General features: G+C 45.7%; 1 protein-coding gene across 1 annotated transcript; it reads right to left on the bottom strand.

Annotated features, from left to right (window-relative positions):
• Positions 1 to 1081: 1081 nt before the first annotated feature.
• Positions 1082 to 23065, bottom strand: ACER2 (alkaline ceramidase 2). Its single transcript, XM_079959766.1, has 6 exons — positions 22663 to 23065; positions 13499 to 13613; positions 12431 to 12572; positions 10918 to 11055; positions 8321 to 8458; positions 1082 to 5833 (listed from the first exon to the last, which is right to left on the bottom strand). The coding sequence occupies exons 1-6, from the start codon at positions 22768 to 22770 to the stop codon at positions 5647 to 5649; spliced, it is 828 nt and encodes a 275-aa protein (XP_079815892.1). The 5' UTR covers positions 22771 to 23065; the 3' UTR covers positions 1082 to 5646.
• Positions 23066 to 24319: the final 1254 nt, after the last annotated feature.

Here is a 24319-nt window from a genome sequence, read left to right as displayed (position 1 = left end):
TTGTTGTTGTTGTTGTTGTTCTGTTTGTACATTTCATGCACATTTTAGAATACTACCCATAGAGGATTTGTAAGCTTTGAAAGCAATTCAGAACTTAATACTGTGAAGATTACCCTCCTCCAGTGTATTCTGCTTTTCTTCTTTTTCATGCACACACACACACAGAGACATTGTGCCTGGCCTCTGCTCACCTCAGACTGGCAGACGTCTTCCAGCAGAAGAGTTGTACTGATACAGGAAACCAAAACATACGAATTTTTAGGAACGCTTTGCATTAAATTGCCATGTAGCCTGTGAGGACACCAGGACACAGACTCTAAGAGCAATCACTGTATCTCTCTGAGACCAGAATCCTGCACACTAAATGTATGTTTTGGCTTCAATCTTAAAACAAGCTTCCTATTAAGTAAGTCCCAAATACTGGAATGCACTTTTAAGAAAGCAGAGCAAAAGGAAAACTTCTCAGTGTTGATTTTATAAAAACAAAATATGAACAGGGTTCCTAGTCCTCAAGAAAGCAGATGAAACATTTTCCCCAAGGGTTACAGCAAATCCAAGGCAGGCTTCCAGGGATGAGGGATTTGACGCCTTAAAAAAAATAAATGTGAAGAAGTTCTGGCAATGTTTGCTCATCCACATGTTTATTCTTTCCCTCTCCACTTTTTCACGATTCCCAACCACCCTTCCCCAGTTCCAAAGTGGATCAAAATAAAAAGTCTGAAAGCAAAATTCCAAATACTGAAAAAAATGTGACTTTTACAGAAATGTTTAATTTTTTTCCAAGTACTGTTTTTTTTTCCTTTTGCAGAAATAATAATAATAAGTTCAGAGCTTTCTGCAAGCCTATCGGTAACCTCTGCCTGACCCCTCTGCAGTTACCTCCATTAATACTGCTCAAAATACTACATCTCTGTAATGGAAAGGATACCTGCTATATTAGAGAGAAGAACTATATACATTTCAGCCTGTTTCAGGCTATAGAAAGGGGCAGTGCATTGACTTCCCTGTTCTACAGATGGCAATGGAAATTACTAACGGATCTTTCCGTCACAGCTTGTATTAAACCCATTCTTTTCAGAGAGAAGTTCCAAAGGAAAAATTTTATTGCAGTACACAGTGAAGAAGATTTAACACTGAACATTTTACTAAATCATACACAAAGGAATTGGAAGCTTGCTAGGTTTTACATGAAACTTGCTCAGTTTTAAAACGCTAGGTAGGTTGCATTCTTGTCAAGTGGTACCGTCCCATGAGTCGCGTTGAGTCCTTAAGCAATTCACGGTATATGGTTTGTGCATGTGTGTGTATTTTAACATCCGCAGAAAACCAAAACACACATTGAAGGTTAACACTGTACCGGAGTATTATCACAAATTTCCTAAGCTTAAAAACAAAAACAAAGACAGACGGTGGTCCCAGAAAACCCTAATAAACATCAAATAAATTGGAGCAAAGAGAACTGCAAAGAAAAGAAATAGGAACAAGGGGTCACATTCCTATCTAGGCTCTTCTGCATGAAAATCTTTTGTCGTCAGCCAGAGACAAAGCCTTTTGGTTTGAAATGGGCCTTGCCATGGGTTTTCCGATCCAGAAGTGGGAGAGTCTGTCTCATGTGCCAATGCCACACATCTGACGACGAGGTAAGCCATGCTCCTGTCACAGCAAAACATGGAGGTACCACCTGGGTCAGTTAGGTGGCCCGTCAGAAATCAAGCTTGAGCTCTCCGCTTATTTAGTTAGAGGGACCATATCTCAGCTTAATAAGCCAATGAGCGTTAACTTTTGTGTACATCAGAAAACAAACCAAGCCATCTTCCACCACTCTTTGTTGGAACCGGGGAGCTATGGTTAGTGAGTAGCTTCTGCCCAAGCCAGGCATTGAAGCCAGCTTCAAATGGTGATTTAATACCCCGGCTCCTTCAAAGTGTTAACCATAATTTTTCCTTGTTTGCACAAAACAGGAAACTATGGTTAACTGGAAGGCTACCTGGTCCGTTTCCTAGTTCATGTGAAGGGAGAAGGCAGGAAGCACCTACACAACATTAAAACTGCTTTGTCACTAAGCTTTATATGGAGCTGGGTAAAATTAAAAAGCTAAATTTTGGGGTTAGAATACAGATTAGAACAAGGTATGTTATACCTGGAGTTGGGACCCAAAAAAATGATGTATCTCTCCAAAGCAGCTAGATTCTCTGAGGCCTATATTAATCATCATGCTTTCTGGTCAGATGTTATAGATTGCGCCAACGGCTCATGCAACATTTGCATCATGTTGTCCTAAAAGTTGAAACAGCTTTCATGAATTCAGCTTGTGAACCACAGTCTTCGCTGTTGTTGAAACGAAACTGCAACCTCCTTAAAACTAAAACATGTGCCAGAATATGAGTGCTCTCTGCATGAGCACTCTCTAAAACTCTGTCATGGCAACATGTGGCAAAAAAACCCCCATATTTGACAGCTAAACTTCAACCTTTCAGAGTTCATTTATTTGCTTGCAAAGAGCCAGGGATTTAAATGCAGATTAAAAGGTAAATCGGTTTTTCAAAAATCTGGTGGCTTATTGTTACATTAATCTCTTTCCAAGAACTCAATGCATTATTCAGTTGCTACCAAAAGGGGACTGAAGGTGGGATAATAAAGCCATGTTCAGTCATTTCAATCAGTACTTGGGGCACAATTAGCTAAATGTAGATGTTTTTGTTTGTTTGTTTTAACATCTCATTTCATTAGTGGGGATTAATCTATTAAAAATCAAGGCTAAGATGTCTCAACAGAAACAGCAGCCAGAAAAGTGTGCATCATGATATGTGTGTGTGTGCGTGTGCGTGTGTGTGTTAATTATATGTTAATAACAAAGTGTTTAATTGGTTAATTGCTTCCTTGCCCACAATCACCTAACAGTGTTTTTTTTAGTCTGCTTATTGTCATAGATTGACAAACAGCCCCAAATAATAAGGATGAAGCTCAGAGCTCAAGCAAGCAGATCGGAATCTGAAGGTTCATTCTTAGTTCATTCTTAGATCTTGCAATTCAAATCTCTCAATGGAAGGAGAGATTTTCATGCATTTAGAGCTTTTAACCTACCCCCTTATTTTCCAGCCCAACTAAGTTCACGCAGAGCAGACCCACTGAAATGAATGGGCCTAAGTTAGTAATACCAGTTGGTTTTAATGGGACACCTCTGAGTAGGATTAATATTGAATACATTATTCACACTGCCCTCAAAGGCCCAACCTTATAAAGAGCACCTATGGCTGATCTGCCAACTCTTCTCCACTTCCATTGCCAACTCAACCCAGATTTCTGCTGTGATAACTTGAAAAGCAGCAGGTTGTTGACAAACGCATGATGTCTAAAGGTTGCACAAGGCAGCCAGCATTCCAAGTGGGGAAGGTTCAGGGGGGAGAGAAAGGTCTGTCCCGGGACCCCCAACCCCCTGGCACTGCCAAACCACCTCCACCACCAAGTGCCACAGTTCTGCTTAAAATGGTGGCTGAGCAATGCAGTCACGCCAATGGATTGGAGGTATCTCTCCCGAGGGGTCTTCCACACAGCCAGCCTCGTAGTCCTGAGTAAAGAGAGAGGATCCGAGGCAGCAACTGCGAATTTGCACAAATTCAAGGCCTTCTGCAGAAGCCCGGGAGATGAACATCACAAAAAGGTAAGTGGAAAAAAGCCCCTTCCTCTGAATAGGGTTGTAAAGATTGCGGGGAGAATAATTGGGTGCACTCTTCCCACCTTGGATCAAATCTATGCTTCCAGGTGCCACAAGAAAGCTGCAGAGATAGTTGGAGCTAGCCGACCTAACCAGAAGAGTCCGCGACCAGAAGGAGGAGGAGTATCAGGAAGAGTGGAATAAATTTAATGATTATTTAGTTAAATTTGTTAAGTTAAATTAACTGAAAACAGCTTGCAGATACTTAATGGGCTAAGGATTTTATGTTAAGTGATGAATTAATATGTTTAATTCCATAAGGTGAAGGTTTAAGGATGTTAATGTTTAAGTTAAATTTCATAAAAATTGGGATTTGGAAAACCGTTAAAAGGACAAGCAATGAAATTCAACCAAGGGGAAGCGAAGAAGTCACTTAACAAAGTTAATAACTGTCATTTTCAATAAGGCTATGGTTTATGTTTGTCTGTTTTATGTGTTTGTTTGTTTGTTTATAATATTGTGAAAACTAATTTTAAAAAATTGAAAAAAAGAAAAGAAAGAAAGCTGCAGAGATAGTGCAGGATGGTGCGCACCCCGGAAATGATCTCTTTCAGCTTCTGCCTTCTGGGTTATAAAAACTAGGACTAGCCGCCTGAGAAACAGTTTCTACCGAAATGCAATATTGGTTTTAAACACAGTGTAAAGAGTCTCTATGGGAGTATATTGTATTAAAAATGGGGTATCAGAGTTTTTAGGGGGCTAACCAGGTTGGGATAGCTGGGATAGCAGGCCTGTTGGGTTTTGAATGTTTTATGTAGGTTTTTCAATTTCGTTGTTCTGTATGGGACAATGGCAATAAAGATTATTGTATAGATGCATGCGAGTTTTGTTTTTTTCCTTCAAGTGGCAACTAATGGCAAGTGGCCACTAGGTAATCACCCTGCCAAGTAAGGGGGACAGTGGACAAGACAGGGGCAGCCTGGACTGGCCTGTTCCTATGCCGTAAGCAGCAGCCTGATCTGAAGAAATCAACAAGATCCAGCTGCCATTCGTAAGTTGGCAGTGCCCAGTGAGAATGAGTTTACCATAGTAAAACAGGAGGAGACCTAGAGCAGAACAATCTCAGGGTTAAGCCTACAAACTACTAAATCAAGCAACTGAGAAAAGCCGGCTTCTCAAAACATATTTCCTTGTGAATCCCTGCCCTCCCTCCAAAAAACCCCCCAACAACTTCTGACCAGATTGGCTAGAAATATATTTTGTCCTTGAAGATGCTGTCGGTATAAATATCCTCCCAAGTTTGTGAGAGAGGCGATAGTGGTAGAACTACAAAGCAAACCTTTTAAAAGCCTTCAGTAACAGCTGGATCCTGTGGTTACTTCACAACAAAAGATTGCCTGTGTAAATACTCTCTCAGAGTTGAACGGAAGGGTTTTGTCAGGAGCTGGGCTTTATGGGAAATCGCGCGGCATTGTCAAGGCTGACATGCTGTGATGTCAGAGCATTCTGAGCGTCCCCGCCCTGCAAGAGCAGCTGGCAGCCAATTAAAAGGGAGGCAGAGTTCAATTGTGGAAGACGCCACACATTGTGGGGGGAGGTAGGTGGTTGAGGAAGGGGGAAAAGAGATGGCGGTCCTGGCACCTTTTCAACAGCAACCGCACATCTCCCACGATGTCTAGTTCCAGCTAGAGAACGCTATGCAAAATGCACATGGCAAAACGTTGCCAGTGCTATAATTCAAGACTTTTGATTAGGGGAAAAACTCCAGATCTGCCAAAACCACAGAGAAGGGGTGCAAAAGAGTTGCCATTGCTGCTCGCTCCTAAGAACTTTGCTTGGGAGCCAGAGAGAGGGGTGGGAGGCAGGGAAAACGCAGGTACGTCCTCGTGGGTTCCCTTTGCAGAACCACAGTTTGTAGAGAGACAGAGGAAGAAAGGCGCATGTCTCGTTCTCTGGCCTCTCCTCCTCCTGCAGGTTAGAACCGTCGAGCATCATGTAATCTTCATGGGCGATTTCTTGTGCGCGCAGAGGAGGGAGACGTAAGGGACCCCGATGAACGCCCACTTCTCACTGGGCCAGAACTTAATGACAGGGCCTTGCTCAGGGATCTCCGAGACGGCATCGAAGTAGGCGAAGCACACGCAGCCCAGGTAAGCGGCGATACAAATGAGGATGTGCCTGAGGGGACAGAACAGAAACAGAGGAGGGTGAGTACAGCTTGCTCCTCAGCACCAGCATGCAACTGATATTCCTTGCATATCTGAAAAGAAGAAACCGTGCATTAGGCCTGGGCGATGTATTGATACATTGTCCAGGGCCGGATTAAGGGCCAGATCACAATCGGGTTTTAACCCGGCGGTATAATGCTGGCATCTCTGTGCATTGCGCATGGCAGGAGCGAATGCCATAGATGACATGATCCCGTGTGAAGCGGTACTTTGATTTCGTCTTCCTAATTTTCCCACAAGACTGTTGCAAGAAGGATCGCGGTAAGTCAGGGCGCGTTACTTCCCCACATTGCCCAAGGGGTTCTCATCCCAGCGCACTTCTACTGGCAACTCTGGTTTCCAAATAAATGAAACCAGAGATGCCAGTGAGGGGGGGGGCATCCCTGCAGGCCGTCACCTTTGCTTCCTTCTTCGGCTGAGCAGGCAGGCTGCCTGCTTCCTCTATGAGCTGGGCACTGGCAGAAGCTTCACTCCAGTGCCTCGTGAAAGAGCATTTCCATATACCTGAAGGAGCGTCTCCACCCCCATCATTCAGCCCGGACACTGAGGTCCAGCTCTGAGGGCCTTCTGGCAGTTGCCTCACTGCGAGAAGTGAAGTTACAAGGAACCAGGCAGAGGGCCTTCTCAGTGGTGGCACCCACCTCCCATCAGATGTCAAGGAGCTTCACAATATTCCAATATAGGAACGTCTCCACACCCATCGTTCAGCCCGGACACTGAGGTCCAGCTCCAAGGGCCTTCTGGCGGGTCCCTCCCTGCAAGAAGCGAGGTTACAGGGAACCAGGCAGAGGGCCTTCTTGGTGGTGGCACCCACCCTGTGGAACACTCTCCCATCAGATGTCAAACAGATAAACAACTACCTGACTTTTAGAAGACATCTGAAGGCAGCCCTGTTAAGGGAAGCTTTTAATGTTTGATGTTTTATCCTGTTTTTAATATTCAGTTGGGAGCCGCCCAGAGTGCCTGGGGAAACCTAGATAGATGGATGGGGTATAAATAATAAATTATTATAACGTTGTTGTTGTTGTTGTTGTTGTTGTTGTTGTTGTTGTGAGGCCAGGGCTCCTCCCTCCACAGGCCAGGCGCTGGTGGGAGCAGCGGCAGTTTCGCCCTGGTGCCTCGCACTCCTTCCTTTTTGGCATCGTGATGTATCACTATACAGTGGTACCTCGGGTTAAGTACTTAATTCGTTCTGGAGGTCCGTTCTTAACCTGAAACTGTTCTTAACCTGAAGCACCACTTTAGCTAATGGGGCCTCCTGCTGCCGCTGCACCGTCGGAGCACAATTTCTGTTCTCATCCTGAAGCAAAGTTCTTAACCCGAGGTAATATTTCTGGGTTAGAGGGGTCTGTAACCTGAATTGTATGTAACCTGAAGCATATGTAAACCGAGGTACCACTGTATCACTGTATCATGAGGCTGAAACAGGAGATGTCAGGGACTGAACCAGGGATCTTAGGCAGGGGAAAGATGCGCTTTGCCCCAAGCACAGGGCTATTTCCATAGAAATGTAAATCCGGCATTAAGGCAACAAAACTTTTTTTTCACTCCCAACGCTCATTTTTGTAGTGTCTGGATCAGCCTTCACAGACTACACTGAGAACTCAGACCAGCTTTAACAAACATGGTGCCCTCCAGTGTGTGGGGCTGGGGGGGGGCTGATGGGCATCGGGGAGGCGGGTACCACATTAGTCAGGGGTCAGCAAACTTACCACACCTCAAGCTGGTGTTTCCAGCACCAATTGCTCTGTGGGCCGGAGAGAGAGTTTGGACTTGATATCCCGCTTTATCACTACCCGAAGGAGTCTCAAAACGGCTAACATTCTCCTTTCCCTTCCTCCCCCACAACAAACACTCTGGGAGGTGAGTGGGGCTGAGAGACTTCAAAGAAGTGTGACTAGCCCAAGGTCACCCAGCAGCTGCAGGTGGAGGAGCAGGGACGCGAATCCGGTTCCCCAGATTGCGAGTCTATCGCTCTTAACCACTACATGGGGGAGCACGTGCACATACACGTGCACACACGCTATTTCCGGCGCACTTCCGGGTTGGAGGAGCACCGGAAATAGCTTGTGCGCATGTGCACAGGCCTCCTCCGACCCGGATGTGCAACAGAAATAATGTTTGCGCATGCGCACAAGCTATTTCTGGTGCTCCTCCGACCCGGAAGTGGGCAGCCGCGCAGAGCAGTGCCGGTAAGAGCAGGTGGTGGCCACAGGTGGCGAAGGTGGCCGCAGGCCAGATAAATGAGTCCCTCGGGGCTTATCCGGCCCGCAGGCCTTAGTTTGGGGACCTCTGACATTGGTGAAGGGTGGTCTGAGTTTTCTATATAGTCTCTTCATCCAACAAATATGGCAAGGTCTAACACCGAGAAACGGAGGGCAGAGAGAGGGGGGCGGGAATTGTGGCAAGGACTGGAATCCGAACACGATGGACTCACCATACGCAGTGCAAATATGGGAAGTTGAATGACGACCAGATCTCACAAAATGCTTTGTCGCTGATCCAACAAAAAAGAGCCAAAGTCCACCAGAGGCCAGAAAATAGTCCCAGCTTGTACACTCGCACGTTGTCACATCTGAAAGCCAAGCCAGGAGACCATTGAAAGCACAGCAACGGAATGACATCTGACCTAAGATTAAGAACTGAACAAAACTCGGAGACAATAAGCTTTGTACATTTGGGTTGGGGGCAATGGTTGCATATACCCCCCTTGCCCCAAGGCAGGTCATGGCATGAAAACAAATATCAAGGGTATTGTCTAAAAGCACTCTTAAAAAAACAAAACAAAAAAAAACAAGCATGTGGCTTAGAAAAAGCCACGAGCCAAAAGCAAATTGAGGCTTACGACTAAACACAGAAAGTCTAAGCCACTTTTAGGGGCATCCAAGCTGATGCGCATGGCAGGAGCGAATGCCATAGATTGCATGATCCCGTGTGAAGCGGTACTTTGATTTCGTCTTCCTACAACACTGTTGCAAGAAGGATTGGCAGTAAGTTAGGGTGCGTTACACCTGCCCGAGGGGTTCTCATCCCAGCGCAGCTCCACTGGCATTTCTGGTTTCCAAATAAATGAGACCATTCAGATGGTGACTAACAGCCAAGCACTGGGACACGGGTGGCACTGTGGGTTAAACCACAGAGCCTAGGGCTTGCCGATCAGAAGGTCGGCAGTTCGAATCCCCGCGACAGGGTAAGCTCCCGTTGCTCAGTCCCTGCTCCTGCCAACCTAGCAGTTCGAAAGCACGTCAAAGTGCAAGTAGATAAATAGGTACCGCTCCAGCGGGAAGGTAAACGGTGTTTCTATGCACCGCTCTGGTTCACCAGAAGTGGCTTAGTCATGCTGGCCACATGACCCGGAAGCTGTACGCCAGCTTCCTCGGCCAGTAAAGCGAGATGAGTGCCGTAACACCAGAGTTGGCCATGACTGGACCTAATGGTCAGGGGTCCCTTTACCTTTACTTAACAGCCAGACAGTTACAGCTGATATTTTTTTAAAATGTGGGGGGGGGGGTAGAGAGATGGACAGGGCATAAATAATAAATTATTAAAAAATTATAATCCCTCTTCTCAGCATCACAGCCCCTTTTGAAGGCCCAGGTGGCAGCTTTCAAACTGGGAGCCTCCGTCATCTCTTTAACGTGGCAAGATATTTTGTTTTGCAACCCTAAGGGAGAGAAGTTATTATAATGCACCCAGGCTATTTACAGAACCATTTATCACCTTGTCAAGTTGACCACCCAAAACAGCTCCTGTCCAGATGCTTGGGATTTCCGTGGGAACATTTAAGCTCTTTTGTGTCTTAATTCCAGGTGTGCTTCTGCCACCCTGCCCACAGGTAAGTCACACGCCCAGTGCCGGATTTATGTATCAGCTAAACAAGCTACAGCTTAGGGCCCCACTCTCTTGGGAGCCCCCCCAAAAAAATTAAAGAAAAAAAAGCCTGGGTGTACTTTTCCAAAATATAAGATAAAAAACAAATAAAATAAAACCTACATACAGCAACAGTGTTTTGTGTTGTGTAGGCTCCTATGATGTAAGTCATGGACCCCACCTGCTAGCCTGCTCCCTAAAATATCACTGGTTTGCTGCTTTCTATATATAGGGTGCCTACATTCTGCTATTTATAATTATTAGTCGTTTGGATCATATATTTTCACTTATTATTATTTCATGTTATAGCAAGTTTCTAGAGACTAGAATATTAGTCTTTGTAAATTGTGTTAGCTTATTAGTCTTTGTAAATTGTGTTTCTAATGGAACTTTTGTTATTGCCAAATGCCAATGTGTTTGCATTATTAAGTTTGTTATGAATAAAAAATCATTTTACTATGTTAGAGCTTAATAATTATTTCACTATTAATATGCTTCTTAATTGTATTCCAGTTCAACAGTTACTTTGATAAAATACAAGTTTTGCGATGTGCAAATGGCTTTAGATACCTACTAGGGCCATCAACAGGGATGCGGTGGCACTGTGGATTAAGCCACAGAGCCTCTTGGGCTTGCCGATCAGAAGGACAGCAGTTCGAATCCCTGCAAAGGGATGAGCTCCCATTGCTCAGTCCCTGCTTCTGCCAACCTAGCAGTTTGAAAGCATGTCAAAGTGCAAGTAGATAGGTACCGCTCTGGCGGGAAGGTAAACGGCGTTTCCGTGCGCTGCTCTGGTTCGCCAGAAGCGGTTTGGTCATGCTGGCCACATGACCTGGAAGCTGTACACCGGCTCCCTCGGCCAATAAAGCGAGATGAGCGCCGCAACCCCAGAGTCGGTCATGACTGGACCTAATGGTCAGGGGTCCCTTTACCCTTTACCTTAGGGCCATCAATTACCATATAGCATATAGTCAACACAAAAAACAGCGCCAATTTGTTGTGGGCAAAGGACAGCTGGACATAGAAAGGGCCCCATTACCTTCAGGAGCTGAGAGCCTCATCAAATCTAAATCTGGCCCTGCACACACCCAGAAGGTGTTCGCTCCAAACGGTAAGCAGGCATCCAAACAGAAGATCTACTTTGTCACGGCGACAGACACCCACCTTTTCAGCTCTGCGACAAGCAAGGCACTGCAGGGAAGACCCAACGTCATCAGCGAGATGTTATTGATGGCAGGCTTAATGAAGGCAAGGCAGGTGGTGACCCCAGAGAGTATACCCACTGCTGCCTTAAATCGGCCCCTGGATTATTATTTTTAAAAAAAGAGTCAGCATCATTAAACCTTTTATTGGCATCACATCCAAACTTCCAAGACAAATCAATACAGAATTTCCACTTCCCCAGTGGCACAAAACATTTGCTAAAAGAAAGGAGGCAGAACAGTCTATGGTCACATCTCTTGGTCTCCAGGGAGATCAGACATCTGCAGTGTATTTCGATGACAAAAAACCAAATGGAAATATTTAGCCACTAACTTGGTGAGCTCCTGATCATTCCCCAGTAATAGAAAATGTATGACCTCTGACTCTGGTTTCCATTTGGGGATGCAGAGTTGATCTAGAAATTGCTGACGGAGATCAGCATATAATTTACAACTGAGAACCATGTGTGTAAGGGTTTCCACCAGGTGGTCTTCACCTGGGCAAGTTCTTTCTCCTTCCACCCTGCCTGAGAACCTTCCCCAAAGGAGGTTTGATGGATTTGAATTCAACCTGGCCAGCGAAAATGCCCTTCTTTCTTGAGGGTTAAGCAGAAATTCAAGGTAATTGTGTTAGTTTCATGTGCCCAAGAAAGTTGAAAATAAAGAGGGGACCATGTTTTCTCTGCTGCTACTGTTAGTTCTTGGCTTTCAATATCCCACAACCTAGTTTTTATTATAGCCTTGGCAGATGGCAAATTTAAAGGTGATGTCAGAATCTCTGGGTTACAGCCCTTTCTGGTTCTCTCCTGCCCTCTTCTGAGGAGAAGGGCACAGTGCTATTAATGCAGCCCACTCTTTAAAGGCCAGCTGTGATGGCCTGGGATTCGGACTCGGAGGCTGAACCTGAGGAATCCCAGCCTGCACAGGAGTCCCCACCTCCAGAACCAGCTGAGCCGGGGCTGGGGCATGAGCCCAAAGGGTCCTCACCTGTGCTGGATCCTCAGGTGCAGGCACCAGCTGAGTCTGCTCTGGCTCCTGAGAGGGGGGAGGACCCATTGCCTGCAGGTGGTCCACTCTCAGCCCCATCAGGGGAAGCTGAGGTTGCCTCTGGGTCCAGTAACCCTCCAGCCCCTCCTGAGCTGCAGAGGCTCAGGGCAGAGAGGCAGAGGGAACTAAGTTCCCGCAGGAGGAGTGCTCGCCTTCAGGCCAGGAGAGGCGAGACACCTGTGGACCGGGGCTGTGGACCAGGGCCCCAGTCCCAGGTTGCAGGAGCAACATTGTTGGTAACCTGTTCCTGCCTGCACCCTGTCCTGCTCTTCTGCCGGATGTCCTGACCTCACCCGACTCCCTGCCTTGGACCCCGCTTCAGCTTTGACGGACAGCCTCCATACCGCACCCTCGACCTCGGACTGGACTTGGATCTTGCTGCACGGTTAACCCTCGGGACCAGCACACCAGCGCTTAAGAGACATTACCTGTCGTTCCTGAACATTTTGGGAAGATATCTTCTGGGAAACCACAGAGCCAGTGCACACATCAAAACCCAGAGTATAGCGAGTTCATCAAGCATTTGACCCAGGAAACTGAGCGTGGCGTGGAAGTAGACAGATCCAATTCCTGGAGGGGGGAGACATTCAGAATCAAGAGGTCATTACAGCACAGTTCAAACGTCCTCTTCTCTTCTCTTCTCTTCTCTGCGAGATTCAACAACAGCCAGGCGGCTTTGTACAGACAAGCGCCTGAAAATTTAACGCAAGCAAGCGACCAAACACACAGCGAAGAGCTAGGTTTTGAAGACCGAAACCCACTCCCAAAAGCTTCAAAATTAACTTTAGAGCAAAGTATTCGTGGGAGACTTCAGTGGGGAGGAGTTTTGTTTGCACAGTCAGTTAATCTCACTGCAGAACTTAATTGAGAAACTGTGAGGATGTGTCAAAATAGATATCTATATATATATATGAAGGTGCAAAAAGGAAATCAGCTGATGAGTAGTTCAGGGCCTGACTGAGCAAACAGTGCTGGCCTACTACTCTTTGAGGTAAGTAAAATAATACGCACTGCCCTTCCTCTCGAGACCATTAAGTCCAGAACCGAAACCAACCTCAATGCTTACAGACAGAGACTTAATCTGCATATTAGCAGAAATGGGTCACTGGCCACAGACTTTTTTATACTTCTTGGATTTCTGCCAGAAAGGCTAAATCCAGATTAAATGGAGGGTGGATAAAACTTGTCGGCTTGAGGAGAAGCCATCCCAGAATAAGAATCGAACTGGAAGCACCATGACGTATCCCACAATGTTCGTAATAATGGAAAACTACCTTCTTTAATACATAGCAGGGGAAACTGAGAGGCTCAAAATGGCACCCAACTTCCAATATTTTATTTTGGGAGTGTACTGTACTTCTGAAATTGGGCAAGTTTTCCAAGCACCTTATTTGTTGTCCACCCCCACCCCGGTGCGCCTTGTTTTCAAATAATAAATAAATGAATATGATTTCTCAAAATTTCAGGTCACATAGGACAGACACAGAAGGACTTACCAACTACCACAAGGAGGGTCCATATTAAATATATTCCGCTGTTGAAGCAGGTTGCATATTGTCGGAATAAGCACATACATATGGGTGGCAAAACAAAAAATAAGATGTTGCTTATCTAAGGGGGGAAACGGAAAAAAAAAATAAGCAGAAGGGAATGATTAAATAAAGTGGTATTTTACAAAACCAAAACAAAAAATGTTGGGGGCGGGAGAGGGATCTTGCACAACACAGTAAGCTTAGCACTTTCCTAGGCAAATATCTGGATAAGAGGAGGCAGAAATAAAAACAACATCTCCCCCCCCCCCAAAGACTCCATCCCTGCCCTGACACACAAATTGAGATAGAAGTGTAGACCAGGGGTCAGCAAACTTTTTCAGCAGGGGGCCGGTCCACTGTCCCTCAGACCTTGTGAGGGGCCAGACTATATGGGGGGGGGGTGAATGAATTCCTATGCCCCACAAATAACCCAGAGATGCATTTTAAATTAAAGCACACATTCTACTCATGTAAAAACACGCTGATTCCTGGACCGTCCGCGGGCCAGATTTATAAGGCGATTGGGCCGGATCTTAGTTTGCCTACCCATGGTGTAGACAGACCTCATGCCATGCACGACTTAGACCATCACTTTGCCTGAATCAACTCTTTCTAGGACATGCAGTGCTCTCAACTGCCTGGAGAAGACATCACCCTCATGCTGACACAATACAAAAATGGCAAAGACCAACAGGCATGGTCCCTGGAAGACCACTGCCAAGGCTGCAACCACAAAACCAGGAGTGGTGGCTGTGGCGTTTGCCCTCCTAGGGTGTGACATCATACTGGGTTCATAAGGAAAGGGTTAATTGTAAAATGACCAACCTATAGGAACCCAAGGGGAGGAGTTAAAGTTAGAGTTGTTAAGAAGTCAGTCTGGAGTTAGAGAAGAGAGAGGGAGGATAAGTCTGTTGGCTGGGCTAGTCTGATGTGAAAGAGTGAGAGAATCTGTTAAGAGGAATGAGTCAAACAGTTGAGATAATCAGTCAGAAGGTATTAGGAAGGTATAGGCCGGTAAAGAAACTAAGGTTAAGAAACTGACAAGAAAAATTATCTGAAACCATAAACTTCTTAATGCTTATAAAATAAACTTGTTTATTTGTTTTAATGTCAACAACTGGACAACTGGACTCAGTGTGTACCCGAGAGAAACGGGTTAGTGGCAGCGGGGAAGTGATCACAGTGGTGGCACAGGGATCAATAGACCATCAAACGTCCGAGGACCCTGTGTGATCACCACAGTAGCCGTGAAAGAGGCCGACTGGGTTGCGGGCGTCACAAAACTTTCCAGGCATCCCCCAATTTTGAGCCAGAAGAAAGAAAGCGCTATGAAACACTTGCAGCTCGGTCTCCTTGAATTCCTCTTTTGAGGAACCCGTGCCCTTTCTTCTTCTTCTTCTGGCCGAGAGCATTGAAAGATTTGCACGTGCAAGGAAGAGTAAGTTGAGTAGAAGTCACTTGGCTCCAACTCGTGGGACGTTCTGGTCCGAGCCAGCACTTCGGCCTTGGCAAAACACATGGCAACACGGCTCCTCCCATGGCTCAAGGCATTTTGTCACCTGAGGCGAGCCACAAAACGGGGCCGCCCCACCCTGCCAGGAGAGGAATAAAGATCTACAATGCGGACAAGGATGACGGGAGACCAGCAGTGCCTCCTATTGGCTAAGAAGCTGCTATAGAGGCAGCAAGGAGCGTCCTGTCACTGTCACCACAGCAGCAATGGACAATGCATTCCTTGGAAGACAGATCTGCCGTCCCTGTGGATCCTGCCGCCTGAGTGGAGTGCGTGCAGGAGCCAGGCCCTGTGACCAACAGGACTTTGCAGGACTGGGGCCTTCCTAAGTTTGTTCTGAGGAGGCAAGGCGTGGCCCGCACAGGTGAGGCCGATTAGTAACTCGCTGCACCTGGTGGCAAGAGCCGGGAAGGGATATAAGGTCAGCATTTTCCCTTCGGCTCTTTGCCACAGCAACACGTTCCCTGCCTTGCTGTGTTTGGCTCCTTGACTCCCTGCTTCTTGATCCTTTGACTTTCTGACTCCTTGCTCCTTGCTCCTTGGACCCCTGACTTTGTGACTCCTTGCTCCTTGGACCCCTGACTTTGTGACTCCTTGCTTTTTGATCCTCGGACCCCTGACTTCGTGACTCCTTGCTTCCTGACTCTTGGACCTTTGGCTTCTTGACTCCCGGCTCTCTGTCCCTCAGATTCTTGGCTTCCTGACTTCTGGACCCCTGTTCCTGCTCGCACCCCGCCATCTTGCCCTCGGTCCCGACGTCCTCAGCCGGGACTTTGACTCGGACCATGACACCATTGCCTCACTTTGCCTCATGGGAGAGCCGGCCATATTTCAAACTCTATGAGAGAACAATCGGTTGGCTTTAGCTTCTTAATTTTGGGGCAGCCTTGTTGTGTTGGGAGGAGGGAGTGGGTGGAGAACCCCCCACCACACCCCTTCCTTGTTGTTTGGGACACATCAAGAGGTCAACAAGAAAGGAGATTTCCAACTAGATATAAGGAAGAACGTTCTGACAGTAAGAGCTGTCTCTCTAGGGAGATGGAGGACTCTCCTTCCTTGGGGGCTTTTAAGCAGAGGTTGGATGGCCGTCTGTCATGGATGCTTCTGCTGAGATGGCGGGGTTGGACTAGATGACCCTCGGGTCCCTTTCCAATTCTGTGATCCTATGATTCTATGCTCTGCGATTCCAGGAGACCAACGGAAGAGGAGCTAAGAGCTCCCTGAACCAGCTCTCTGATGGATGCAGCAACGGGGAGAGAAAGTTCTGAGGGGGCAGAATAAACAGAACCAGGAAGGGGGGCAAATGATAAGTGGAATACCTCCCTGAACGTCCTGCAATTAGAAAACCAGCCCCGCAGTGAAACAGAGAGATAGCTAAGAGCAGGTTTATCCCAGACACGGTATTGTTGACAGGCAGGGAGCTTAGCACAGTCAAACCTCGGTTCTTGAACGGCTCCGTTTTCAAACATTTCGGCTCCCGAATGCCGAAAACCCAGAAGTAAATGTTCCGGTTTTTGAACATTTTTCCGAACCCGAACATACGGCTCTGCTTCCGTTTTGAGCTACCCTATTGAACTGAGGCTTCCGCTTTCAGTTTTTTAAACGTTTTGGAAGTTTAACGGTCTTCCGGAATGGATTACGTTCAAAAACCGAGGTTCCACTGTATCTTGCAAACACTGGGAGGGTTCAGAAATGGCATCCCTCGCCTGCAGTCTGAAGTCACAAGGCTCTCTTCATCAGCAGATTCAGCAGAGCCCAGTGGACAGACTAGGGTGGGCAATATGTCAATATATCATCCCAAATCGGTTTGAAGTCCATATTGTGATAATGGTTTCCTAATCTTTGACCTGGCAATATATCAGACTTCTGGAACAGATTATGTTTGCTGCTTTTGTTTTGGCTATTTATTTTGCATTTTTGTTTTTGAGGCTTTTTCGGTTTATTTGTTTTTGTGACTGTGTGGAACCCAGTTCAGCTACTGACTGATTGATTGTGCGACTGCGGAAATGGATAAAAGCTCCCCATCCAAACAGTGACTATCATCAGTGCAGGTAAGAAAAAAATAATAATTTTAATTTTTATCATCTACAATACTGTCTTATTTAGTTTATAGAACAATACATTGATTATTGCTTTCATTTTTTGGATCAGTGGTCTTGTTAAATAGTAAAATTCATGTTAAAAGGTTGTTTTTAAAAGTCTGTAATGGATTGATCCGTTTTGCATTACTTTCTATGGGAAAGCACGCCTTGGTTTTGCAACGGACTTCTGGAACGGATTAAGTTTGAGTACCAAGGGACCACTGTACATAGCTCCATCCTTATTTCAAACATTGTGATATATCGGTATATTGCGATGTTTCACTGGTGATCTATCGTCATGTTGATCTATCACGATGTTGAAAACCAGGTATCACCTAGCGCTAGCACACAATGGGAGGCCTTCACTGACAGAGTACTTTCTTCCACGCAGGGAAAATTTCAGAAACACGGGGCAGGGGCGTTGAGGGAAAGGAAGGAGGAAGAGAGAGATGCATTTTTCCACCCTGTTCCGCTTGACTTTAGAAACAGCCTTGCAGATGGAACGGAAAGCACTAAGGAGCCTATTTTGTAAAGATTAAACCCCACTACTTTCGGTACAAGGCAGCTGCTAGAGAAGAGCAAATCCTTTTGAGTTGCTTTTCAAGTTTCAAAGCACAAGATATAATCCTTAATTTGGGCTGCATGGGGGAAAAAAGCACTCCTACTTTATATTCACTTCAGCTTCTTAATTGCAACCAGCAAACGGTTGTGAGGAAAGAGGTAACTTTTTCTCTCCTCTTGAAATCAGAAGGGCATCCATGGCGGAGGTGGACATGAGAGATCCAATCATTTGGGAGAGATCTCCCAATATTGACTTTATTTTCTAAAAGTAGCTGTCACTAGAATTTTATTTTTTTTGGGGGGGAGGGGAATATCAACCCTTTCCTTTTATATGTTGATATTATTATTTTATACTACTCTAATAATTGTTGAATGTTACTTTTTGATGTAGGGACGCAGGTGGCGCTGTGGGTTAAAGCCTCAGCGCCTAGGGCTTGCCGATCGAAAGGTCGGCGGTTCGAATCCCTGCGGCGGGGTGCGCTCCCGCTGCTCGGTCCCAGCGCCTGCCAACCTAGCAGTTCGAAAGCACCTCCGGGTGCAAGTAGATAAATAGGGACCGCTTACCAGAGGGAAGGTAAACGGCGTTTCCGTGTGCTGCTCTGGCTCGCCAGAGCAGCGATGTCACGCTGGCCACGTGACCCGGAAGTGTCTCCGGACAGCACTGGCCCCTGGCCTCTTAAGTGAGATGGGCGCACAACCCCAGAGTCTGTCAAGACTGGCCCGTACGGCAGGGGTACCTTTACCTTTACCTTTTACTTTTTGATGTAGGTTGCTTAAAGTTTTGTTTTATTATCACATTTTTGTATTGTGTTAGATTGCTAGATCTTCAGCTTGTAAACCGCCTTGAGTATTGTAAGATAGAAAGACGGTATGCAAATAAAAAAATGGATGATGGTATTTCGCCTCCCACCCCAAATCGAAATGTGGAACGCTCTCCCCCAGGGGGACTCATTCATTCTACACCTTTAGGTGCCAGGCAAAAAAAACGTTCCTCTTCAACCAGGCCTTGGACTGATTGTCATCTGAAGCCCTTTGAAAAGGTGTTGTGGAAAGGGGGATTCTTGGTTTGTCTTTTGTTTCTATTACGTATTTTCGGGGGGGGGGGTTATATTGTGATTTTATGTTGTGGACGGCCCTGAGATCTATGGGTATAAGGGAGGTATACAAATTTAATAAATAAATAAACCTTGAAGTTCAAAGTATGTCCTCATCAGAGCATCCTGCTGAGCCCATGGGTGGATTAATAAATATACAGTGGTGTAGTTAAGCTGTTGCTCAAGCCAATGACCAAAATGTCACACTCAGGGCCGTCTTTCCCCGGGGGTGCAAGGGGTGCAGGGCACCCGGGCGCCGAATTCTGGGGGGTGCCAGGCAGCCACCGCTGAAGCCACCTAAGCTCTTAACTATCTACCTGTTATGAAATAATTTTGATCAAGCTGGAAAAACAAAATACATATATACCTAAGTATTGCCAAAATGTATACCTACTGTTTCACTAAAGGACTTTCGACTTTGTGCGCTCATTTACCAAAGATGCGCCGCACCAGCGCTTGTCATTCTCAACGGCGCTGTGCACGCAAAATTAACTCTTACATCAAAATACTATGTTACGTATTGTATTGAGCCGCTATGAGGCAGCGGGATCGGTGGCACCTTTGACACGACTGATGTTTCTGCTAAGTAGGTGCCCAAACAATACTTATAAGTGTGGTGGTGTTAATTTGGAGACTAAACTAAATTTGGGGGCGCTGGGCGGATCTTTGCACCCCGGAGGCGCATATACTAAAGACAGCGCTGGTCAGTTTTGGACTTTAAAGCGCTGAAAGTGTCAACATGCTCCTAACAACAGGATCCTGAGAAAATAAACGCACTGGCCTTTTCCAGGTGGCCTTGTGTTTTGAAGTCAGGTGGAAAGAAAATAATAGCACAATTTCTTCCCTCCCATTTGTTGCCTATTTTGTTGTTGCTAGCTCTATCCTGTTGTCTTTGTCCATGGAGTTTTCTTGGCAGGGATACTGGAGTGGCTTGCCGGTTCCTCCTCCAGGTTTTCCCAGTAGTGATGTATGGAAGTGAGAGCTGGACCATAAAGAAGGCTGATCGCCGGAGAATTGATGCTTTTGAATTATGGTGCTGGAGGAGACTCTTGAGAGTCCCATGGACTGCAAGAAGATCCAACCTCTCCATTCTGAAGGAAATCAGCCCTGAGTGCTCACTGGAAGGACAGATTGTGAAGCTGAGGCTCCAGTACTTTGGCCACCTCATGAGAAGAGAAGACTCCCTGGAGAAGACCCTGATGTTGGGAAAGATGGAGGGCACAAGGAGAAGGGGGCGACAGAGGACGAGATGGTTGGATAGTGTTTTCGAGGTTACCAGCATGAGTCTGACCAAGCTGCGGGGGGCAGTGGAGGACAGGAGTGCCTGGCGTTCTCTGGTCCATGGGGTCACGAAGAGTCGGACATGACTAAACGACTAAACAACAACAACAAGCTCTATCCTGCATCTGTGTGCGCACATTCGTACGCAGGTTGGGGAGTTACGTTCAAATGTGGATTTTTGTTTGATACTGTTTTATTCTGGGTTGCAAACGGCTTTAAAGATCTCGCAGTGGAAAAACACGGCTTGCGTGTTTTCAAAAAAACGCAGGAAAGTACGCAGCAATTGTCCCATGGGATGAGGGGCCGCTCCACACATTGCCACAATATTGTGGAGGTAGGAATTAAGTGCCGGCTTATAAATTGCCACAGAAAACCAGGTGAATAACTTAAAAGAATCCCTCCTGACCAGAAAAGCAGGGAACCTTTTGGAGATGGAAGAAAGATTATTCTTATTCTTTCGGGCTGTTTAAACACGCTATTGACTTAACATAGGCGTGTGCAGTCAGAAGGCTAGTTAGTTTGCAAGCTAGTTTTTTGTGGGGGAGGGCGGACTTATTAACAGGTTAAATTAATGTGTTACCAGCATGCAACACCATGTGCATCCAGGCCACATTTTTGCATGAATGCACAGTCCTCTATGTGTCAAAACCTATTTTTATTTTTTATTTATTTTAAAATTAGCAAAGATATATCATAATTGTGACAATATGTGTTGGAAATGTAAAGAAATGGAAGGAACCTCTTATCATATGTGGTGGACCTGTCCCAAGGTGAAAGACTTCTGGGAAAAGATTTATAATGAATGGAAAAAAATGTTGAAATATGCATTTATAAAGAAACCAGAGGCCTTTCTTCTTGGAATAACAGGTTTGGAATTGCCCAAGAAAGATGTTAAATTATTTTTGTATGCCACAACTGCTGCTCGTATTTTGTTAGCTAAAAAGTGGAAAACCCAAGAATTACCAACAATAGAAGAATGGCAGATGAAGATGATGGATTTTTCGGAGCTAGCCGACCTAACCGGAAGAGTCCGCGACCAGAAGGAGGAGGAGTATCAGGAAGAATGGATTAAATTTAATGATTATTTAGTTAAATTTGTTAAGTTAAACTGAAAATAGCTTGCAGATACCCAAAGGGCTAAGGATTTTATTTATGTTATGTTTAATTCCATAAGGTGAAGATCTAAGGATGTTAATGCTTAAGTTAAATTTTATAAAAATTGGGATTTGGAAAACTGTTAAAAGGACATGCAATGAAATTCAACCAAAGGGAAGCGAGGAAGTCATTTAACAAAGTTAATAACTGTAATTTTCAATAAGGCTATGATTTATGTTTGTCTTGTGTGTGTGTGTGTGTGTGTGTTTGTTTGTTTGTTTATAATCTTGTGAAAACTAATAAATTTTTTGGACAACTATGTGTGAAAACCTACATGCAAGATAGCATTATTCCTACACAGAGCTGATTGCATGGAAGAATTTGTTAATATGTAAATCAGCCTTGAAAGCAGTCTTAATTCCTTGAGAAAAAGCTGTTTTTCTAAAACTGGGAAAGGCAGACTTCAAGCTTGTGAACTCCTGATCAGGCCAGAAATTTTGCTCTCAGTTCAGTACCAGAATTTCCCTTCAAGTTTCCTAACTATCAGGTGCCCAGATTGTAGCGTTTTAGTTGTTAGGAAATCCTGCTGATCTGCAAATCAGCCAGAGATCCAGATCTACCTTTTCTAAAGCAATGTTAAAGCTTAAGATGATAACAGATGGAAAATTCTGCTTTGCTCCATTAATCCACTGCATGCAATTTAAGCTTTATCCTCCAATCTGAACAGCCTGAAAAAATGACAGTCCATGATCCCTGCTCCTCTCAAAAGGGATTCAAAGGACTGTAGACTTTTTCCAGCTCTATGGAGGATTCTCTGATTTTACAAGCATTTCTGCCAGGAAAAACAAAGGAAAAAAGATCCCAGGAAAACGATCTGATCCGAAGTTCCATATCTGCAAGCTATTCAGATAATAAAAAGATAGTTTGTTGTATTTTAAGGCCCCTCACTATCTGAAAATAAGACCACCAGGATAATAAACAACCACTTAGTTTCTTAAAGTAAAACCGACCATAGTGTATTCTGTTTGTTTACCGAGACAGGCTCTCTCTTCGATTAAAAATAATAATACACAGCTATTCGCCAGTAGCTGCAGTTTTAAAATACAACACTGGGTATCCTCTTCCAGTTTTGCAAAATAGTCCTTTTCCCAATTTGACCAAGGCTGAGAACTGATATGCAGCGCCTTGCACGCGAGTCGGTGCCAAAGCAGAAATCGGAGCCCCACTTGAAGGTCTCCAGGATCCGATTGCAAGTCCGATTGCGCCCAGGACCTCATTTGGCATTTCCACGACGCGGTGGCATTTGTTTAAAAAAAATAACAATTTGTTGAGAAAGAAATAATTGAGCGGCAGGGAAGGGAAAGAGCCGAGCCGTGTAAACATCACGCATTCAGCCCCACCGTGCATTTGTACGTACTTCCCAATCCACACGCCCCCCCCCCGGCTTCCAAATGCGCCCACCTCCTCCTCTCCGGGCTCAGGTCTTGAGTTCGAGATACGCACCGTGTTGTAGAACTCGGCGATGCTGGGCACGATGGTGTAGTTGTCTTCGCACCAGTCCAGCTCGGAGCTGCCGGCCCGCAGGTGGTCCCACAAACGGAGCGTGGTCATGATGGCCAGACCCGGGCAAGGAGCATAAGGGGGGGGGGGGCGCGCAACGCGGACGCAACCTAAGCAGAAGAGGATCCGCGCAGGGGGAGGCTGGTCGCTGCGAGCTGCTGCCTCGGCTGCTGCTTTGTCCCTCTCCTGCCTGCTGAACTCCGCACCAAAACAGCCCCCGCCGCCGGCTCTGGGAGCGCAAGAGCGCACGCCTCCCGCCAGCTGATCCGGCCCCCGGGGGCGCGTCCTCCCCGCCCACAGCGCGCCTGCGCAAAGTCGTTCGGCTTGCGCCGAGGCTGCCGGGCCCCCTTGTCACGTGGTATAGCCCACACGCTTTAAGCGCTTCGCGCGATCCTATGCATCCTGGCGCGTTTGGACGCAGCTGCGCGCCACGGAGAGCGCGGCGCTTTACGCTCCCCGCTTCCCTGCTGCGTTCCAACTTGCATTTGTTTCTTTTCTTTTTTTTAAAGATATTTATTACATTTTCAAATATTACACAAAAAGAAAACACATCGATAAAAAACAAACAACAAACAACAAACAAACAAGTATAATTTCAATCCCTTATTTTCATATACCTAACTTCCCCGACCTCCTCATACCTCCCCTTTCTGTATTCCAATTTCTATATTATCAATTCAACAAATCCTCTCCCTTATTTTCAAAGTAATTGTCACTTTTTCCTTTTTTCTTAATCGATACCGCTGAAAACCACTTAATTTCTGAACCCACGTCATTCTAGCACTCATTAATTTTACAGTGTTTCCTGTAAATTTCCATTCTTTTTCCACCGTCTCTTTTCCCTGGTCCCGAATTCTGCCCGTCATCTCTGCTAGTCCCATGTAGTCTATCATCTTCAACTGCCACTCTTCCAAGGTGGGTAGATCTTGTGTCTTCCAATACTTTGCGATGAGTATTCTTGCTGCTGTTGTTGCATACATAAAAAAAGTTCTATCCTTCTTTAACACCAGTTGGCCGACTATACCCAGGAGGAAGGCTTCTGGTTTCTTCAAGAAGGTATATTTAAATACCTTTTTCAATTCATTATATATCATCTCCCAGAAAGCCTTAATCTTTGGGCACATCCACCAAAGGTGAAAAAATGTACCTTCACATTCCTTACATTTCCAGCATTTATTATCGGGCAAATGATAGATTTTTGCCAGCTTGACTGGGGTCATGTACCACCTATATATCATTTTCATAATATTCTCTCTCAAGGCATTACATGCCGTAAATTTCGTACCGGTGGTCCACAACCTTTCCCAGTCAGCAAACATAATGTTATGACCAATATCTTGTGCCCACTTAATCATAGCTGACTTAACCGTTTCATCCTGTGTATTCCATTTCAACAGCAAGTTATACATTTTTGACAAATTCTTAGTATTGGGTTCTAACAGTTCTGCCAACTTGCATTTGTTTCTGGAAGGCAGCGGGGGGGGGGGGAGCAGGGAATTTTTGGGGAGGGAGGGCAGGTCTAGCAGTCTGTTGCTCTTGCGCTGCTCTTGCGTGGACTCCTTTCGAAGGAAGCAAACGCGCGTCGCTGTTCCTCTTGTTC

Source organism: Podarcis cretensis (assembly GCF_951804945.1).
Source record: "Podarcis cretensis genome assembly, chromosome: 17".
NCBI lineage: Eukaryota > Metazoa > Chordata > Lepidosauria > Squamata > Lacertidae > Podarcis > Podarcis cretensis.
This window is presented reverse-complemented; position numbering and strand designations above follow the sequence as displayed.

Coding starts and splice junctions, on each gene's coding strand:
- ACER2 (XM_079959766.1), bottom strand. CDS start 22,770: ATGACCACGCTCCGTTTGTGGGACCACCTGCGGGCCGGCAGCTCCGAG. Junction 12,573..13,498: donor GACCCTCCTTGTGGTAGTTG/GTAAGTCCTTCT, acceptor TCCCCCCTCCAG/GAATTGGATCTGTCTACTTC. Junction 5,834..8,320: donor CCATATTTGCACTGCGTATG/GTGAGTCCATCG, acceptor CTGTCCCCTCAG/GCACATCCTCATTTGTATCG.